Here is a 15,149-nt window from a genome sequence, read left to right as displayed (position 1 = left end):
TTTCGTTATTAAATCTTTTTCACTTACCATCACGCTGCCTGCTCGTCTGCATTCTGGGGTCCAATTATCAAGTAAACCGTGACAGAACAGTGACAAACACTTGGACTCTATTTGCTAATTAGGAGATTTCTGAGAATTTTATTGGTGCTATCAGCATAAAGTGGGCTGAATACATATGAGTATCAAATGTTTCGGATTTTTTGTTGTCAGAACCATGTAACCGCTGGAGATAGACATAAGCCCCCCCCGCAACTCTGCAAGGACAAGTGGGGGTAGGCAATGGATGGATGAAAACCATGTTACATACTCCTTCACAATTATGTGCAGTTATGTACTGATTGATCTCTCATATAAAGTCGTAGTAAAATACATTGAAGTTGGTGGTTCTATTATGATAAAATTTGATGATGTTCCATGGATATGAATACTTTGTAGGTTGGAACATTAGTTGCCGACAAAAGAATAATCTGGGTTTTTTAAAGTTAAATTTTTTATTAAATTCATAGCAAATATTTTTTGTCATAATATTAATGAATAACAAAAGAAAAAAATTACATTTTTAAAGAAAGCAAAAAAATCACATCAGATTCTGCTAAAATACAATAATGGCCAAACCAGCCCTGTGTTTTAACAGTGAATGGTTCTGACATTTGCACAGCACCATAAGGAGTTCATTCACAGATCCATTGTTAAAGCTGCTGTGCTTTTCTTTGAAGTACAGAAAGAAGAAGACTTTTACAGTATAATAAAATGCTTTTTTCCGTCGACTCTAATGTGATGTGTACCCATGTGCGTCACCATTCTCACTCCCTTGAAAAGTGCCAAAAGTGAGACACCTGAGCTCTCGCTGTAAATTGATGTGAAGTATCTTTTAGATAAACCATTTCCCGCTAGGAAACAGTGTCCAGTGGGAATTTAATTGCTAACATGAATGCACTTTCTTCACCGAGTTTTTCCAGGAAATAAAAGTACAGTTAATGATTGATTTTGCAAGAATTTTTAAAGGCTGTCCATTCATTGGTTATTTATGCCCCTGGACAGGTGTATGTGGTGCAAAAGGCCCCACTCATGCAAAACATAGTCAAAATTTGCAGAGCAAATTCAAATTCAACTACGCCAGCGGCAGTGGCATATTAATGGTATTTTCACTTCCTTTAATTCTTTTATTTGAACTTCCAAACAATCACCTCTTTGTTTTTGAAGCAGATGCTTTTTGCTGTTTCAAAAACATAGATCTGTAACAGACCAAATAAAACATTTACCTATACTCACTAATTATGCCACAAAACTCCAGAGAGAGGTAGATCGTAGAAATAAGAGAAGCAGTGGAAGGCAGAAAAACAATTTAAAGATATTGTGTTGAAAAAGCCTGAAAACATTGGTAGCTGCTGTGTTTAGCTGCACAGAGCAGCCGTCTGATGATTGTCATTGATAAAAGTGCCTTGTGCCCTTAGCTCATATCTGCCATGTTTCAAAAGCCTGATGAAAGGACACCATGCTCGGATGTCTTAATTTCATTTCTACCAATCTCATAACATCTGATTTATGGTGGAAGCAGCAAAATAAAAAGTAGGTCCAGATTTTTCTGTGTTTTGCAGAGCTTCACGCCTGTTCCTCCTGCAACTTCATGACCAGAACTGTCCTTTTGGCTTTAAAGATAAATTAAAGCAGCTTGAATCTCCTAAAAGAAATTTGCAATCTTAATGATGCAGGTCTATTTGTAAAAGTATACATACCTCTTCAGCCTTCTTCCCCTAATTTGAACCAGTTTTTTGTCCCTGCTGAAGACAGGACTCCCCACAGTATGATGCTGCCACTGCCATTTTCCAACATAGGGATTGTGTGTTCAGGCTGTTTGTTTTCCAGCATACATCATGTTTTGCATATAAGAATTTTTTTTTGCTTTCTTACAAATATCGTGCCTCTTATCCATAAAGTTCAGATTCATTGAATGCACAACTATTAGCTGTGCTGTCAACAGATTCTCCCACCTGAGTTGTGGATCTCTGCAGCTCCTCCAGAGTTATCAGCCCTTCCTGGCTGCTTCTCTGAATAATGATAATAATGATAACAATTGGTAAGTTTGTAGTTGTGCAGATGTTGGGGTATTAATTATGACCTTACCCTGCTTTTAACTTCTTAATTAATTAATTAAGACTACACTTTTTATGTTTTAGATCACCAAAGTAATTTTGATATGCTAAGTGCCTGAACAATGAGAGAGAGAAATTGTTTTTATTACTTCAAAGTCAGAAGTTTACACACACTTAGATTATTATGAGTATTTTAAATTAGTCATAATAATTTCTCATTATGAAAAAGCCTGGATGATCATCCCATGGCTTTCTTACAGACTGTTGTTCTTATTCACATCATTAGAGTTAAATTGGATTCATCCCCGTGGATGTATTTTAAGGCAAGAAATGGGGCTGGGATCATGTTGTGTGAGGGTATTCTGCTGCAGGAGAGACTAATGTGCTTCAAAAACAGATGTCATCATTAATAAAAAAAATAGTATGAGAAAATACTGAAGCAACACCTTGGCAAGGAAGTGAAAGGTTGAGCACAAATTTGTCTTTCAATTTTAAACAATAACGTCAATGTTTTGGAAAGGCCATCACAAAAACCCTGACCCTGTGGAGGGATACCCAAAATATTGGACCCAATTCATAAAGTTTAAAGGCTAAAACATACTATGGAAGTATACTATATGTAAATTTCAACATTTAAAGAAAGTAATAACTAGTGAAAAAGATGTTGGTAATTAAGCAAACAGAAATAATTTTGGTAATCCTTACTGATGTAAATAACAGGAAAAGTTTAGTCAGGTTAATATCAGACAGTGAGGATAAAAAGGTTTTATTACACACTTATTAAACACTTCCAGAACTATACTTTGTATTGTTTTTTCACTAAAATCCTAATAAATGTATTGAGGTTTGTGGTTGCAAGCATGACAAAATGTGCAACAATTCAAACATTATAAATTGTTTTGTACATTGTATATTTTGTGTGGAGCAAAGTAAAGTAGGTTGTGATCAGAAGGACTTAGCCATGGTTAAATTAGCTGTATAGATAAACACAAACAGCTCCAGATTCCCTGGAGCAGTTTGCATCTGCAATTTCTGTCTTTATTAACTGCATTAATGTTGTGAAAGTTATATAATCAATGCTTTAATCAACAGAAACAGCAGGATAATTACCTTAATGAAGCAGCTCTGCTTGCATGATTAACAAATATGATCTCACCCTCTAATTTACTGTTAAAAACAATTCATCAGTTCCTAAAATGACTGACAGGACGAATGTGGCTCCTGGACACAGAAACCACAGCTGTTCATCAATGCACAAATAAAATCTGATGGCATAAAAGCTTATTTATAACCTTGTAATGTGCTTGTCTTTGTGCCACAGTGTTGCCCGACAGCCCCAATTTCCCCTACAGACGGTATGACCGCCTCCCTCCTATTAGTCAGTTCTCCATCGAGAGCGACTCTGACCTGTCGGAGACGGCCGAGCTCATAGAGGAGTATGAGGTGTTCGACCCTTCCAGGCCAAGACCCAAAGTCATCCTCGTCATTGGTAAAGGAGCACTGCAAAACACTATTCCAGAAAGTATATTTATATAGTCCTTATATGCTAGTATATGCTGTTAGATAAGAAGCAGCAGATGTGTGTGTGTGTCGGTGTGTTGAAAAACAAACCCCACAACTCCTTTCTCTTTAAACATTACTGTGTTTAAGCATTAGAAAATGCAGAGTGGGTTTTGTACGCTTTGAAGATTATCTAACAAAATGTGGTCTGGATAGGGATCAGTGACCGTGGATGGAGTATGTTTGTGTGTGGCGGGGTGTCTGTTTCCTGGTATTCAAACGTAACTCTGCCTCTCTCCGTTTGTATCATCAGAGTAGATCTTGCTGCATGTTCCTCAGTGTGTTTGACACTCCTAATCTGATTTCCTTAGCGTGCCTGCTTTAAGCTGTCAAATAATCTCACTTATCTTGGTAGCCATGCATGCCGTTTCCACAGCAAGAGCAGCAGACCTAGTTTAGCTTAAACATAACTTCAACAGAGTTTATAAAAGATAGAAAAGTGAGTAAGAAACAGACTGAGACCTCTTCTTGAAGCTCTTTTTAAATGGGCTTTGCTTGGCTTTTCAGGCTGTGTGTGAAGAGGCTGATAAGTGTTTGTCCTTGCTGCACAAAGCCAGTCCCTGTCCCTCTTTTTGTGAGCGTGCTCTTCCCTGGTTGTGAACTGAAAAGCAGCATGGCAGCCACTGTCACCTCCGCAGAGGATCACGGTGAATGTTTTGTCTGACAGGTCTGCAGAGAGACGTTAGCTGTTATGAGTATGTTAGGACGTGACTGGGTCAAGAATTAGAAAATACGGCCAAACAAAACACATGTTTGTCTTTACCCGTCTTTACCCAGAGGGAAAAAAAAACACCTCTGCCCTCCATCCTGTGGCATGAGGAGAAGAAGATATTTTATTATTCCTCTTTGAAGAATGTCTTTAGATCATTCAGAGTCCTGGGTTCTCTGTCTCTTCTGCTTTCTTTCGCAGATGTCCCCTGGTTCGAATCTCAGCCATGGCGACGTGTGCTGCATGTCTTCCATCCAAGCTGCAGCGTGCATTTGTGGTATACGTAGAGTAGAATGCAGAGTTATCAAGTTTGACTTATGGACGTGTTTCTGCTGAACCTAAACCTGTCTCTTATGACTGGTGTGATTGACAAACATGCTGCAAAGCAGTTTTTTCTCATGGTCTCAGGTTCTAGTTTTGACTTAGGCTTTATTAATTTTCTCAAATAGATCTTTTTCTCTTTGGTTTTTCTAATTTGCTTTTTTGTTTTTATAAATGACCTGCAGTACGTTCAGTTAGTGTTCGTTCTGTTAAAAAAGTACATATCCTTTCTGAGCTCCAATAGGTTAAAGTTAATTCTATTCTCTTAGGATGTCTGTTCCCAGGCTTATACTCCTTGGAAGTATTCAGACTTTTAATGCTGGATTTTCTGTTGTGCAGAAAGTTTTCAATTTGTTCTGTCTTTACCCACCTTTTTATTTTGCAATTTTGTGCCCTTAACTACTACCTTTTCCAAATCTAGCATAAACGAAACAAAACAGTTTCTAAAACAAATGTGAAAAGCATTTTATTAAGCTTAGGTAAAGTTGGTTGGATACACCTAAATGGCAAAATGGATGAATAGTCCTCTTGTAGGTTAACATGCTGGAGTACTCTGAATAAAAGAGGTCTGACTTGTATGTCATGTATGAAGGGCACTTATGAGAAAGGGGTTTCAGTCCGGGCTGTAGATCTGGTTAAACAGTAAAAGAACCAAATTCTAACTTTTATATTTTTATTTCCAGATAAGTATGACTTTAATGGGAAAAAAAACATGACGTTAAAAAAAGATGCTTGGACTAAATCAGTCAGTCTGAGCCTGTTTTACACTGCGATGTTTGCCTGCATTACTGGAACTACAGATGTAAAAATATTCCACAAAAAGATAATAAATCCTAAAAAATTATACACATTGTGTTACAGACGCTAATGCATATGTTAATTATATTTGCGAAATGAGAAATTCTCTTAAATATTCCTTTTTTTATCAGACATGCATTTGAAATCAGATGTTTACATACACTGTGTGAAAATATACAAAGCCTTTTCTGTCACGCTTTGGCATTAAATCAGAAAGAACTTTTCCTGTTTTAGGTCAGTTAGAATTACCAAACTTATTTCTATTTGCTAAATGCCAGAATAAGTGTGAGGTGTTGCTTTTGGGGTAATGGCTTCTTCCTCCCTGCGTGGCCTTTCAGCTAGCACAGGACTTGTTGCAATGTGGATAAGAACAGTCTCATACCACCTTCACCCAGTTTCTTCACAAGGTTTATTGTTTTTGTTTTGGATTTGATGTCATATTTTGCACCAAAACACGTTCATCTCTGAGACACAGAGCCCTTCTCCTTCTTGAACGGTATGTTGGCTCAACTTTCCAACGATGTTTGTACTTGTTAACAACACTTTGAAGAGATGAACCTGGTACCTTCTGCCATCTGGAAATTGTACCAAAGTATGAACCAGACTTGTGGAGATCCACAATTCTCTTCCTTTCTATCAATAATTACATAATCTTCTGGGCTTTCCCACATTGTTTACAGGAATCGTAATCTTAGTGTATAGAAACTTCTGATTTTGGAGAAAGTAATTGAAAAATCTCATTATTCTGACATTTAGCAAATACAAACAATTTATGTAATCCCAATAGACCTGAAACGGTAAAAGTTCAGTTGGATTTTCTTCATTATATGTCAATGTCTGACATTGAGGGAAAAAAACTTAGCTTTTTTTGTTATAAAGTGTAAATATGTAAATTTTGTATGTGGCTTCAACAGTATTTAAAAATAAAACATTTTAAAAGTGGTAGATGTCGGCATTTAACTACAATGATCACACTTCTTATACTTGTTCGCATAAATCCTGGTTTGTCTGATTACATTAAAATAAACTTTGTTTTAAGTCTGCCTTGTGTTTCAGTTGTGTACACCACCGGAAAAATAATAAGCTTTATCCTTTGTCCTGTTGTAAAATATGCAAATACTGGACGCGGTACATTTTACACTCTTTATTCTAACACTTATGCAATATAAAGAGTGGGGCAACATCATAAAGGATGCATATAATTTATAGATGTGACAGGATCTAATTTTCCACAAAATGAGCTTCATTTCTTCTTGTTAAAAGCTTTGTAAAAGCTTTTTTAGAAACGCCAACATACGTGGCAAGATAAAAACGATGTGATCAGCTCTTTCTTTACTGTTGTCACTTACTTTCTGGTAAAGTCATTTTGTTAAAAACATTTGCACATGAGCACAAAAGCCCACTTAACTGTCACTGTCTAACATTAAAAAAGCTAAGCTGTATATGGGTTCACCTGACGCCTTTATTCTTAAAAATTGTAACAAGTGAAGGGTTGGTAAAAATGAGGAGTGAAAACATCAACTGAGGATACAAAAAAGGTTATAATCAATCCCTTAGCCACATCAATGCACATACAGCTTCCACATCAAGAAAAATAGGATTTCTTTTCAGACAGATAAGATGAGAGTTGAGAAATCTCAGTTAAATGATTCATCAACACTTTTAACTCGAAACTTAGACAGTGAACACCTTTTGCATGTGTATTTGCAGCCCTTCATCTCCTTCTGAAGATAAGGGTAACAATTTGTTTTTGTGATTACCAGAACTTTCCAGTCTAGTAACTGTTACAAGCTGAAAATGTCGCATGTAAGGAAAATAAAATAAAACTTTGAGTAACACAAGGGGCTTCTTTGTTGCACCATATCCATGGCATGAAACCCGAAAAACAAAATGTTCTCTTATGCAAACTGTCATCTCAACAAAATTTGTTTGAAAATGGCTTGTGCAAATAGTAAAGCGAGCTTAATTGTTATGAGAAAATGAATAGACATAGGTGTTCTTGGCTTTCATACTATTACTGAGAGCAACAATTTTGGGGGCTTGTCCAGGATTATCTAGCAGAGTTTTCCAGAAACCTGGAAATGAAACTCAACTATCAGAAAATGAGGCATTCAGGTTTTCAGATGGCTTCCTTCAGTATGTAAAACTATCTTGTTGAGTGTCTGTTTTGCATCATCAATATTCATTTGGTACTGACTGGATCCTTTAGGCGGTTTTACTTAAAATATTAACTTTGCATGGTTCTGACACTGTTGATTTTACTGAAATGTAATCATTTTATGTTTGAAATTCTGCTTCATGTTGATAAGAAAATGTTGGTTGCTGACACCATTAATCAAATGATATTCAGTGAAAAGAGATGATTTCTTACCAAATGTAGGAGGTTCACACATACCTGTTTCTTTATGCCCTCCTCCTCCACAAACACACTGAATCATGCACAAACACACACACCTTCTCAAACAGTCCTGATTTCTCTCACCCATACACACACATACCCACACACACAATGTTTCACACTCAGCCACACAGACACACACATACAACAACAAACCTTCCCAAAACATCAACAGCTCTCCCCCCTGTGCTTAGGTGGCCCTGGCAGCGGCAAAGGAACACAGAGCCTGAAAATTGCTGAGCGCTATGGCTTCCAGTACATGTCTGTGGGTGAGCTGCTGAGGAAGAAGATGATCCACAACGCCACCAGCAACAGAAAGTGGAGCTTGATCGCCAAAATCATCACCAATGGCGAGCTGGCACCGCAGGTAGCTGAGAAACAGAGAAGGAGACGTGATAGCGAGGGGGGTGGGTGAGATGGACAAAATATTTTGGGAGGGATGAGCAGCATGTCCAGACATTCAGGTCAGGTTGTTATCACAGCATGCATGCAACTAGGAATCAATTGGCAGAAGCCACATAGCAAGCATACTGGAGAGAGAGGATGCTTATCTGTCTTATTAGCATCCATCTTTCTAAGATAATTACTCCGCTTGGAAGAAAATGAGCACTGACACCCTTCTGTGCTTGTTTACGCTTCACTCTTTCAAACACAGTACCTAGAATAATTATAATACAATAACATATCCCCAGTTCAGCTTCTGGCATTAACTGGATACACCCCAGAGGATATTGTGCTAGGCTGTACCTATTATTAAAATCTAACTCAAAGCAACATCTCAAATGATAGAGAGCAGGCACTTTTAATAAAAACAGTTGCCACTGAGATTAAACCGACTTCTGTCTACCATCACGCTCAGCAATAGCTCAGGAAAACTAATAGGTTGCATAACAGACACTTTAACTTATTTTAAGTTTTGATTAGTCCTTTCAAGACAGACATGTCTCTTTCCAGATCTCAGTTCAGCCTTAAGATGAAAATAAGCACCAGAAATCTTTTTAAATGTCAAAATCGTCACAAGCGTCTCTTCAATGTGGAGCACAAGGCTGTCCATTTTTGCTTTAGAGCTGTGAAATTCTTGCTCGATTAGATCTGAGAATGGTTTTGAAGATCGTCCAAGAATCACAAGGTTATAATTGTCAACAGAATTGTTCAAGTTCAAACTTAACAGGAACAAATTGTGAGGTTCAGCTCATGCAGATGAAAACTGCTTTCATTGATGTTTGATGCAAAAGTGTCCTTATAATCTGCAGTGCCTACCCCTGTCACCTTGGACAGATGCAAATGCTCAAAACCACCTGAGTAATCAATCATTTTTGCTCTTATCATATGTGAGCCATAAAATATTCAATGCTAGATATTATAATACAAAACAGATGGAGTAACTCAACTTGTGTTTTGTTGAAAACAACTTAGAGGATGTATTTTTTTTAGTGGCAACACAGACCTCATGATGCGCTGCCGTCGCTGCAAGGTCATAAAGCAGACACAAGCCTTGGACCTTCTCATAAAGAGTCTGTTTTTGCTCGATTATTCTCATGAATTATCCTCAGTGACTGACATACTCATCATTTATCATCCTTTTCCTGGCATGTCTGAGACATCGCTTTGCCCTTGCGGCAGTCCAGTCCAGATGTCAGTTGAAAAGGGGATGAGACAAACAGCAAAGTAGGCCAATGAGCAAACATAAATGAAAACATGGCTGTTAGGTATCAAGTACATGAGTTTTATTTATTTTTTTATAATTACATAGGTTTTGAATTGACGTCTATGAAAATTGCATCGAAGGACAATGAATTACTAAGCTGTGACTTTAATTATTTCCTTGCTTTTGCCCAGAGAATTGTCTGAGATTCGAGTGAAGCTACAGTGCCTTGTATTCAAAAAACGTACCCACATTTAGACACATTACCACCACAAATTCTTACATATTTTATTTGTATTTTATGTTATTGACTGACACAAAAGCGATCTTGTTAGTGAAGTGAACAGGAAATTAATACGTGGTTTTTAAAAAATTTTTGTGTGCATTGGTATTCAACCCTCTTTACTCCGATACATCTAGATAAAACCAAGTGCAACTGATTAATTAATAAATGTGTGCAATTTAATCTCTGTATAAATCCTGCTGTTTTGTGAAGGCCTCAGAGGTTTGTTAGATCCCTGAGGTCTTTAGCAGAACTGCAGGGGTAGGTTATTAAACAACGTCCCAAGCTTTAAACATTTCACCGAGAACTGTTCAATATCTAATCTGAATATGTAAGAGTGTTGTACAATTGTAAGCCTATCAAGAAATGGCAGTTCACCTAAACTGGCTGCATCAGAGAAGCAGCCAGTTTATGTAAATCTGGTCATATGAAACCAAAATTAGTCTTTTTCTCCTTTATGGCTACATAACTTCTACTGTGGGCAATTGTGGTGGCAGCATCATGCTGTGGGGATGCTTCTCTTTAAGCTGTGATGATATTTGAAAATTGCTGGAAAGGGAAACTCACCTGTCAACCCTACTGAGCTTGAGTTATTTTGCAAAAATGATTAATCAGTATGTTTAGTCTCTAGTTGTTCAAAGCTGCTAGAGACATACCCCAAACATCTTGTAGTTGTAAGAAAAGGTGGTTCTGCACAGCATTGATTTAGGGGGACTGAATACAAATGAACTTTTCAGATTTTTATTTCAAAAATGTTTTGAAAAACATGAATCTTTGTGGTTGTAACATGGCCAAATGTGAAAAAGTTTAAGAGGTGACTTTTACAAGGCATTGTACAGGCTTGCTTACTCTTGAAGAAGCTTGGCTTATGTTCATCTTATAAATAAATTTTCCTAAATGTAATTAGAACTGTAACTACGCTTAGTTTCTGCAAAGGATCCAGTAAGGCTGAAGGCGCAGATGAAGCACCACTCGACTCAGCCAAATGCTGCTTGTTTCTCTGCTTGGTCATATGTCTCTCAGCCTCTATTCTCTTAGAAATCCCACCGGTGCTCTGAAAGGAGGCTCTTGGATATTTGACAATTAGCTCTAAAATTAAAGACTGAAAGCACAATTGCTTTTATATTATCTCTGTTCTCTTGTTCTGTTGATCTAAAAGCTTTTCCACATTTAGGAGCTTCGATAATTGGTTAAGGGATGACACAAATCAAACCTCTACAGCCATCCATAGTCTATAGGTTTCAATGAAACAAGCTTGGTCTTAACTAAGTTTGAATGTCTGCGTGCCTGGCTTAGCCCACATTCAAACAGCTCCCATTCAGATGTTAAAAGCAAACTAAACGTCTCTGTTAGTCAGGTTATTTTTAGACCAGCACATTGCATCATGCATCTCTGCCATACTGCAAATTACTTTCTGCCCAGAGAGATGCGTTCGAACATGTTGACCTCCTCCAGCCATGAGGAAGTAAGTGATGCTAAAAGAAGTTGGCACTCTCTGGCTTCAGGAAGTCTTCTTTCTGCTGCAGTTACAACCATTAAAAAAAACCAATTGGATAAAGATGTACATATATTGATATTTACAGTATGAAGACTTTCTTTCTCGTGCCAACTCATATGTTGTCACGTTAGGCTACTAAAACAAACTTCAGTGTTTGTCATTAGGCTTTTATGTGATGGACCAAAACAAAATACTGCATCATTTTCAACACTTTTTACAAAGACAGTTTTAAAATTTTAAAAATACTTTTTGGCCCATAAGAGAAACTCGCAGACAAGGAAAAACTAATACTCTGAGTACACCATCCTCACAGTTAAACACGATAGTGGCAGCATCATGCTGTGGAGATGCTTTTCCTTGACAGGGAGAGAGGTCAGAGGGAATATGAAGATGGATGGAGGCAAATACAGTGCAAGAGGTGCAAGAACTCTACACATAAACCCTACACATACAGCCAGAGCTACAATAAAATAGTTTAGATCAAATTATATCATGTGTTAGAATGGCCTAATAAATGTCCAGCTTAAAATTCTATCGAGAATCTATGGCAAGACTTAAAAATTGATTTTTTAAAATTCGGTCTTCATCCATCTGATTTAGTCTAACTTATTTTGCACAGAAGAATGGGGAAAAAATCAGTCTTTAGACTTGTAAGACACAACAAAGACTTGCTACTTCAATCACAGGGGGAAAAAAAGTTCAAGATGGCCGAATATTTTTTCTAGGCACTGTAAATTGTTGTTAGCTGCTTTATAATGTGTTGCTGAAATGTTTCACTCCCTAAGGAGAAACCCCATCCCCAAATCTAGTTTACTGCTTTTTTAACATTAACAGCTTAGAGATTGGGTGAAGGTAATCAAAAATCATGTTGCTTTCGTCATTTCTTTCAGGAAACCACAATTACCGAGATAAAACAGAAGATTATGAAGATCCCAGATGCCAACGGCATCGTCATAGATGGCTTCCCTCGAGATGTTGGACAAGCTCTGTCCTTTGAAGACCAGGTGAGTCTCTGTTATTAGGCCTATTTGTCCTCGAAGGATATTCCCAGGTTTACATTTAGAATCACCTAATAGGATTATTCACCACTGCAGGGTTGTTACCGTTCATAAATTTTATGGAAGCTGTTTTGCTAAAAAAAAAAAAAAACGTTCTTTAACCATTAGAATCCTACTGCTGGTCTGTATAGGACAAGCATGGAGTCCTTTGGCACCACACCATGTTAGGAGTGATTGGGATGGAGGCTTTTGCAGCATTATTAGTAAAGGCTGGTGTAAATACGTGTATAAATAACCGGAAAATCATACACATAATTTTGTGCTGCAAGCCTAATAAAGTATGTAAATGAGCCGGTCCCAGTCCAGCTTCCTGCCTCAGATCTGAGGATGGTATTATCAGCTGCTCTGTGGGTTGTGTAGCCCCACAGGTTATTTCATGTGTTTGATATCAGGAGCTGTGCATCATCATGGTGTCTCTATAAAGGCCTTTAGACACTGATATCTAAGCAGTAGTGCCTCAAAGATCTGCAGTTTAAAGTTTAAAATAACAGTTTTGCATGTTTATTTTTATTTTTATTTGGCATCAAGTAATCCAAACTATTGTTTTGAAATTAGTAACAGCCAATGTGTTTAATTTTTCTTTTATTGGAAAATACATATGTCTTTATTTGCCTGTTGAATTTGAACAATTTAAGCCTATTAGAGCCAAAGAATGTATTAAAAAGGCATCTAGACATGCTTTGACCCAGCTTTTTGGGGGAGGGTATATCTGGCTCGGTATATCTGAATTTAAATATCTTTCGGTTCTGATACCTCCAATAACAGAACCCTTTTACTTAAATGTTAGGTATCGTTTTTTGGAACAGTGTTATATAAAGTAATGCTCTTTTGGGTTTAAAACTTTGGTAAAATGGTCTGACAAATTGTCTACATCCAGCAACAAAAGTACTAGAGGACACAATTTATTTATGAGCAGAATCAAAGTTACACCATCTACAGTATATGTGATTGGGAAATGTTTTGCCAAACAGCTAAATAAAAAAAGTTTTCTATTTTACTAAGACAAAGTCAGAAGCAAATGATGGGGACATTTATAAACAGTTTAACAACTTATATTAACTAGTAGCACCATTTATGAAGTTTAAAGGCTCAAAAACAAAAAAAAGCTGAGAGACTGATGGTATGGTGCTGGAGCGGGCGCCCCATATGCAGAGGGTATTGATTCTGACCTTGAGACCTTTGCTGCATGTTTTTCTCCCCTTCTCTCTCTGCACATATCCTGTCTGACTACTGTCAGTAAAGGCCATCAGGATAAAAAAAAGAAATCTGCGATGGGGTAAATACTTTTTCCTCGCAGCAAACATGAAGTGTTACAGGTTAAGTCCATAGAATAATCTCAGAAAACTTGTTTATACAGATTCTGAAATGCACTTAATTTGTGACAGGTCTGATTTAAAGGAGAATTATCTAAGTGCTTTAAGTCTTCAATCTTTGAGCCTTTTATTGTTCAATATCAGCAAAAAGTGATTTGAGTTTCTCTTGCTGAGAAACGAGGCAATTTTCTGAAAAGGAAAACATCCAAATAGTTCATTTGTATAAGTTTATCTTTTTGTGGCTCTTTTTTAAAGATGGCTTTAACTTTTAATACAGTACGTTTCTTTGGTACAGACTGGAATATCTTTTGTTTATGTCTGAAATAGTAGCAATATACAAGTCGGTGTGCCTTCATCATCATCGGCTGTTTCATCACTGCTTGTGCGTGATGTGAACTCAGCACTGGCATGAGTTCACATCCTTCCCACTCGCGAAGCATTATGTCAGAATGTTAATGCTTCTGATCGACTCTTCACCTCTTAACTCACTGTCTATTAAATTATCAGTCTCCCTCTAATGAACAGGTGTCTTTTGAATGAGCTAAGATCCTGCCCCCTTCATTAAGCCTTTGCAAGTATCTGACCAGTTAACTGGTCTTTAAGCAAGACTTAAAGATACAGGTCCTTCTCAAAATATTAGCATATTGTGATAAAGTTCATTATTTTCCATAATGTAATGATGAAAATTTAACATTCATATATTTTAGATTCATTGCACACTAACTGAAATATTTCAGGTCTTTTATTGTCTTAATACGGATGATTTTGGCATACAGCTCATGAAAACCCAAAATTCCTATCACACAAAATTAGCATATCATTAAAAGGGTCTCTAAACGAGCTATGAACCTAATCATCTGAATCAACGAGTTAACTCTAAACACCTGCAAAAGATTCCTGAGGCCTTTAAAACTCCCAGCCTGGTTCATCACTCAAAACCCCAATCATGGGTAAGACTGCCGACCTGACTGCTGTCCAGAAGGCCACTATTGACACCCTCAAGCTAGAGGGTAAGACACAGAAAGACATTTCTGAACGAATAGGCTATTCCCAGAGTGCTGTATCAAGGCACCTCAGTGGGAAGTCTGTGGGAAGGAAAAAGTGTGGCAGAAAACGCTGCACAACGAGAATAGGTGACCGGACCCTGAGGAAGATTGTGGAGAAGGGCCGATTCCAGACCTTGGGGGACCTGCGGAAGCAGTGGACTAAGTCTGGAGTAGAAACATCCAGAGCCACCGTGCACAGGCGTGTGCAGGAAATGGGCTACAGGTGCCGCATTCCCCAGGTCAAGCCACTTTTGAACCAGAAACAGCGGCAGAAGCGCCTGACCTGGGCTACAGAGAAGCAGCACTGGACTGTTGCTCAGTGGTCCAAAGTACTTTTTTCGGATGAAAGCAAATTCTGCATGTCATTCGGAAATCAAGGTGCCAGAGTCTGGAGGAAGACTGGGGAGAAGGAAATGCCAAAATGCCA

The 15,149-nt window shown here is 37.7% G+C and overlaps 1 protein-coding gene across 1 annotated transcript in view; it reads left to right on the top strand.

The window, feature by feature from the left end:
- ak5 (adenylate kinase 5) overlaps window positions 1–15,149 on the top strand; it is a 113,789-nt gene that overhangs the window by 3,289 nt on the left and 95,351 nt on the right. Inside the window, exons 3-5 of the mRNA XM_047369412.1 lie at window positions 3,415–3,582; window positions 8,074–8,246; window positions 12,196–12,309. Of these exons, the coding sequence (XP_047225368.1) occupies window positions 3,415–3,582; window positions 8,074–8,246; window positions 12,196–12,309 (455 nt within the window). The remainder of the gene's footprint in view (window positions 1–3,414; window positions 3,583–8,073; window positions 8,247–12,195; window positions 12,310–15,149) is intronic.

The sequence above is a fragment of the Girardinichthys multiradiatus genome, chromosome 6, assembly GCF_021462225.1.
Source record: "Girardinichthys multiradiatus isolate DD_20200921_A chromosome 6, DD_fGirMul_XY1, whole genome shotgun sequence".
Lineage (NCBI taxonomy): Eukaryota > Metazoa > Chordata > Actinopteri > Cyprinodontiformes > Goodeidae > Girardinichthys > Girardinichthys multiradiatus.
This window is presented reverse-complemented; position numbering and strand designations above follow the sequence as displayed.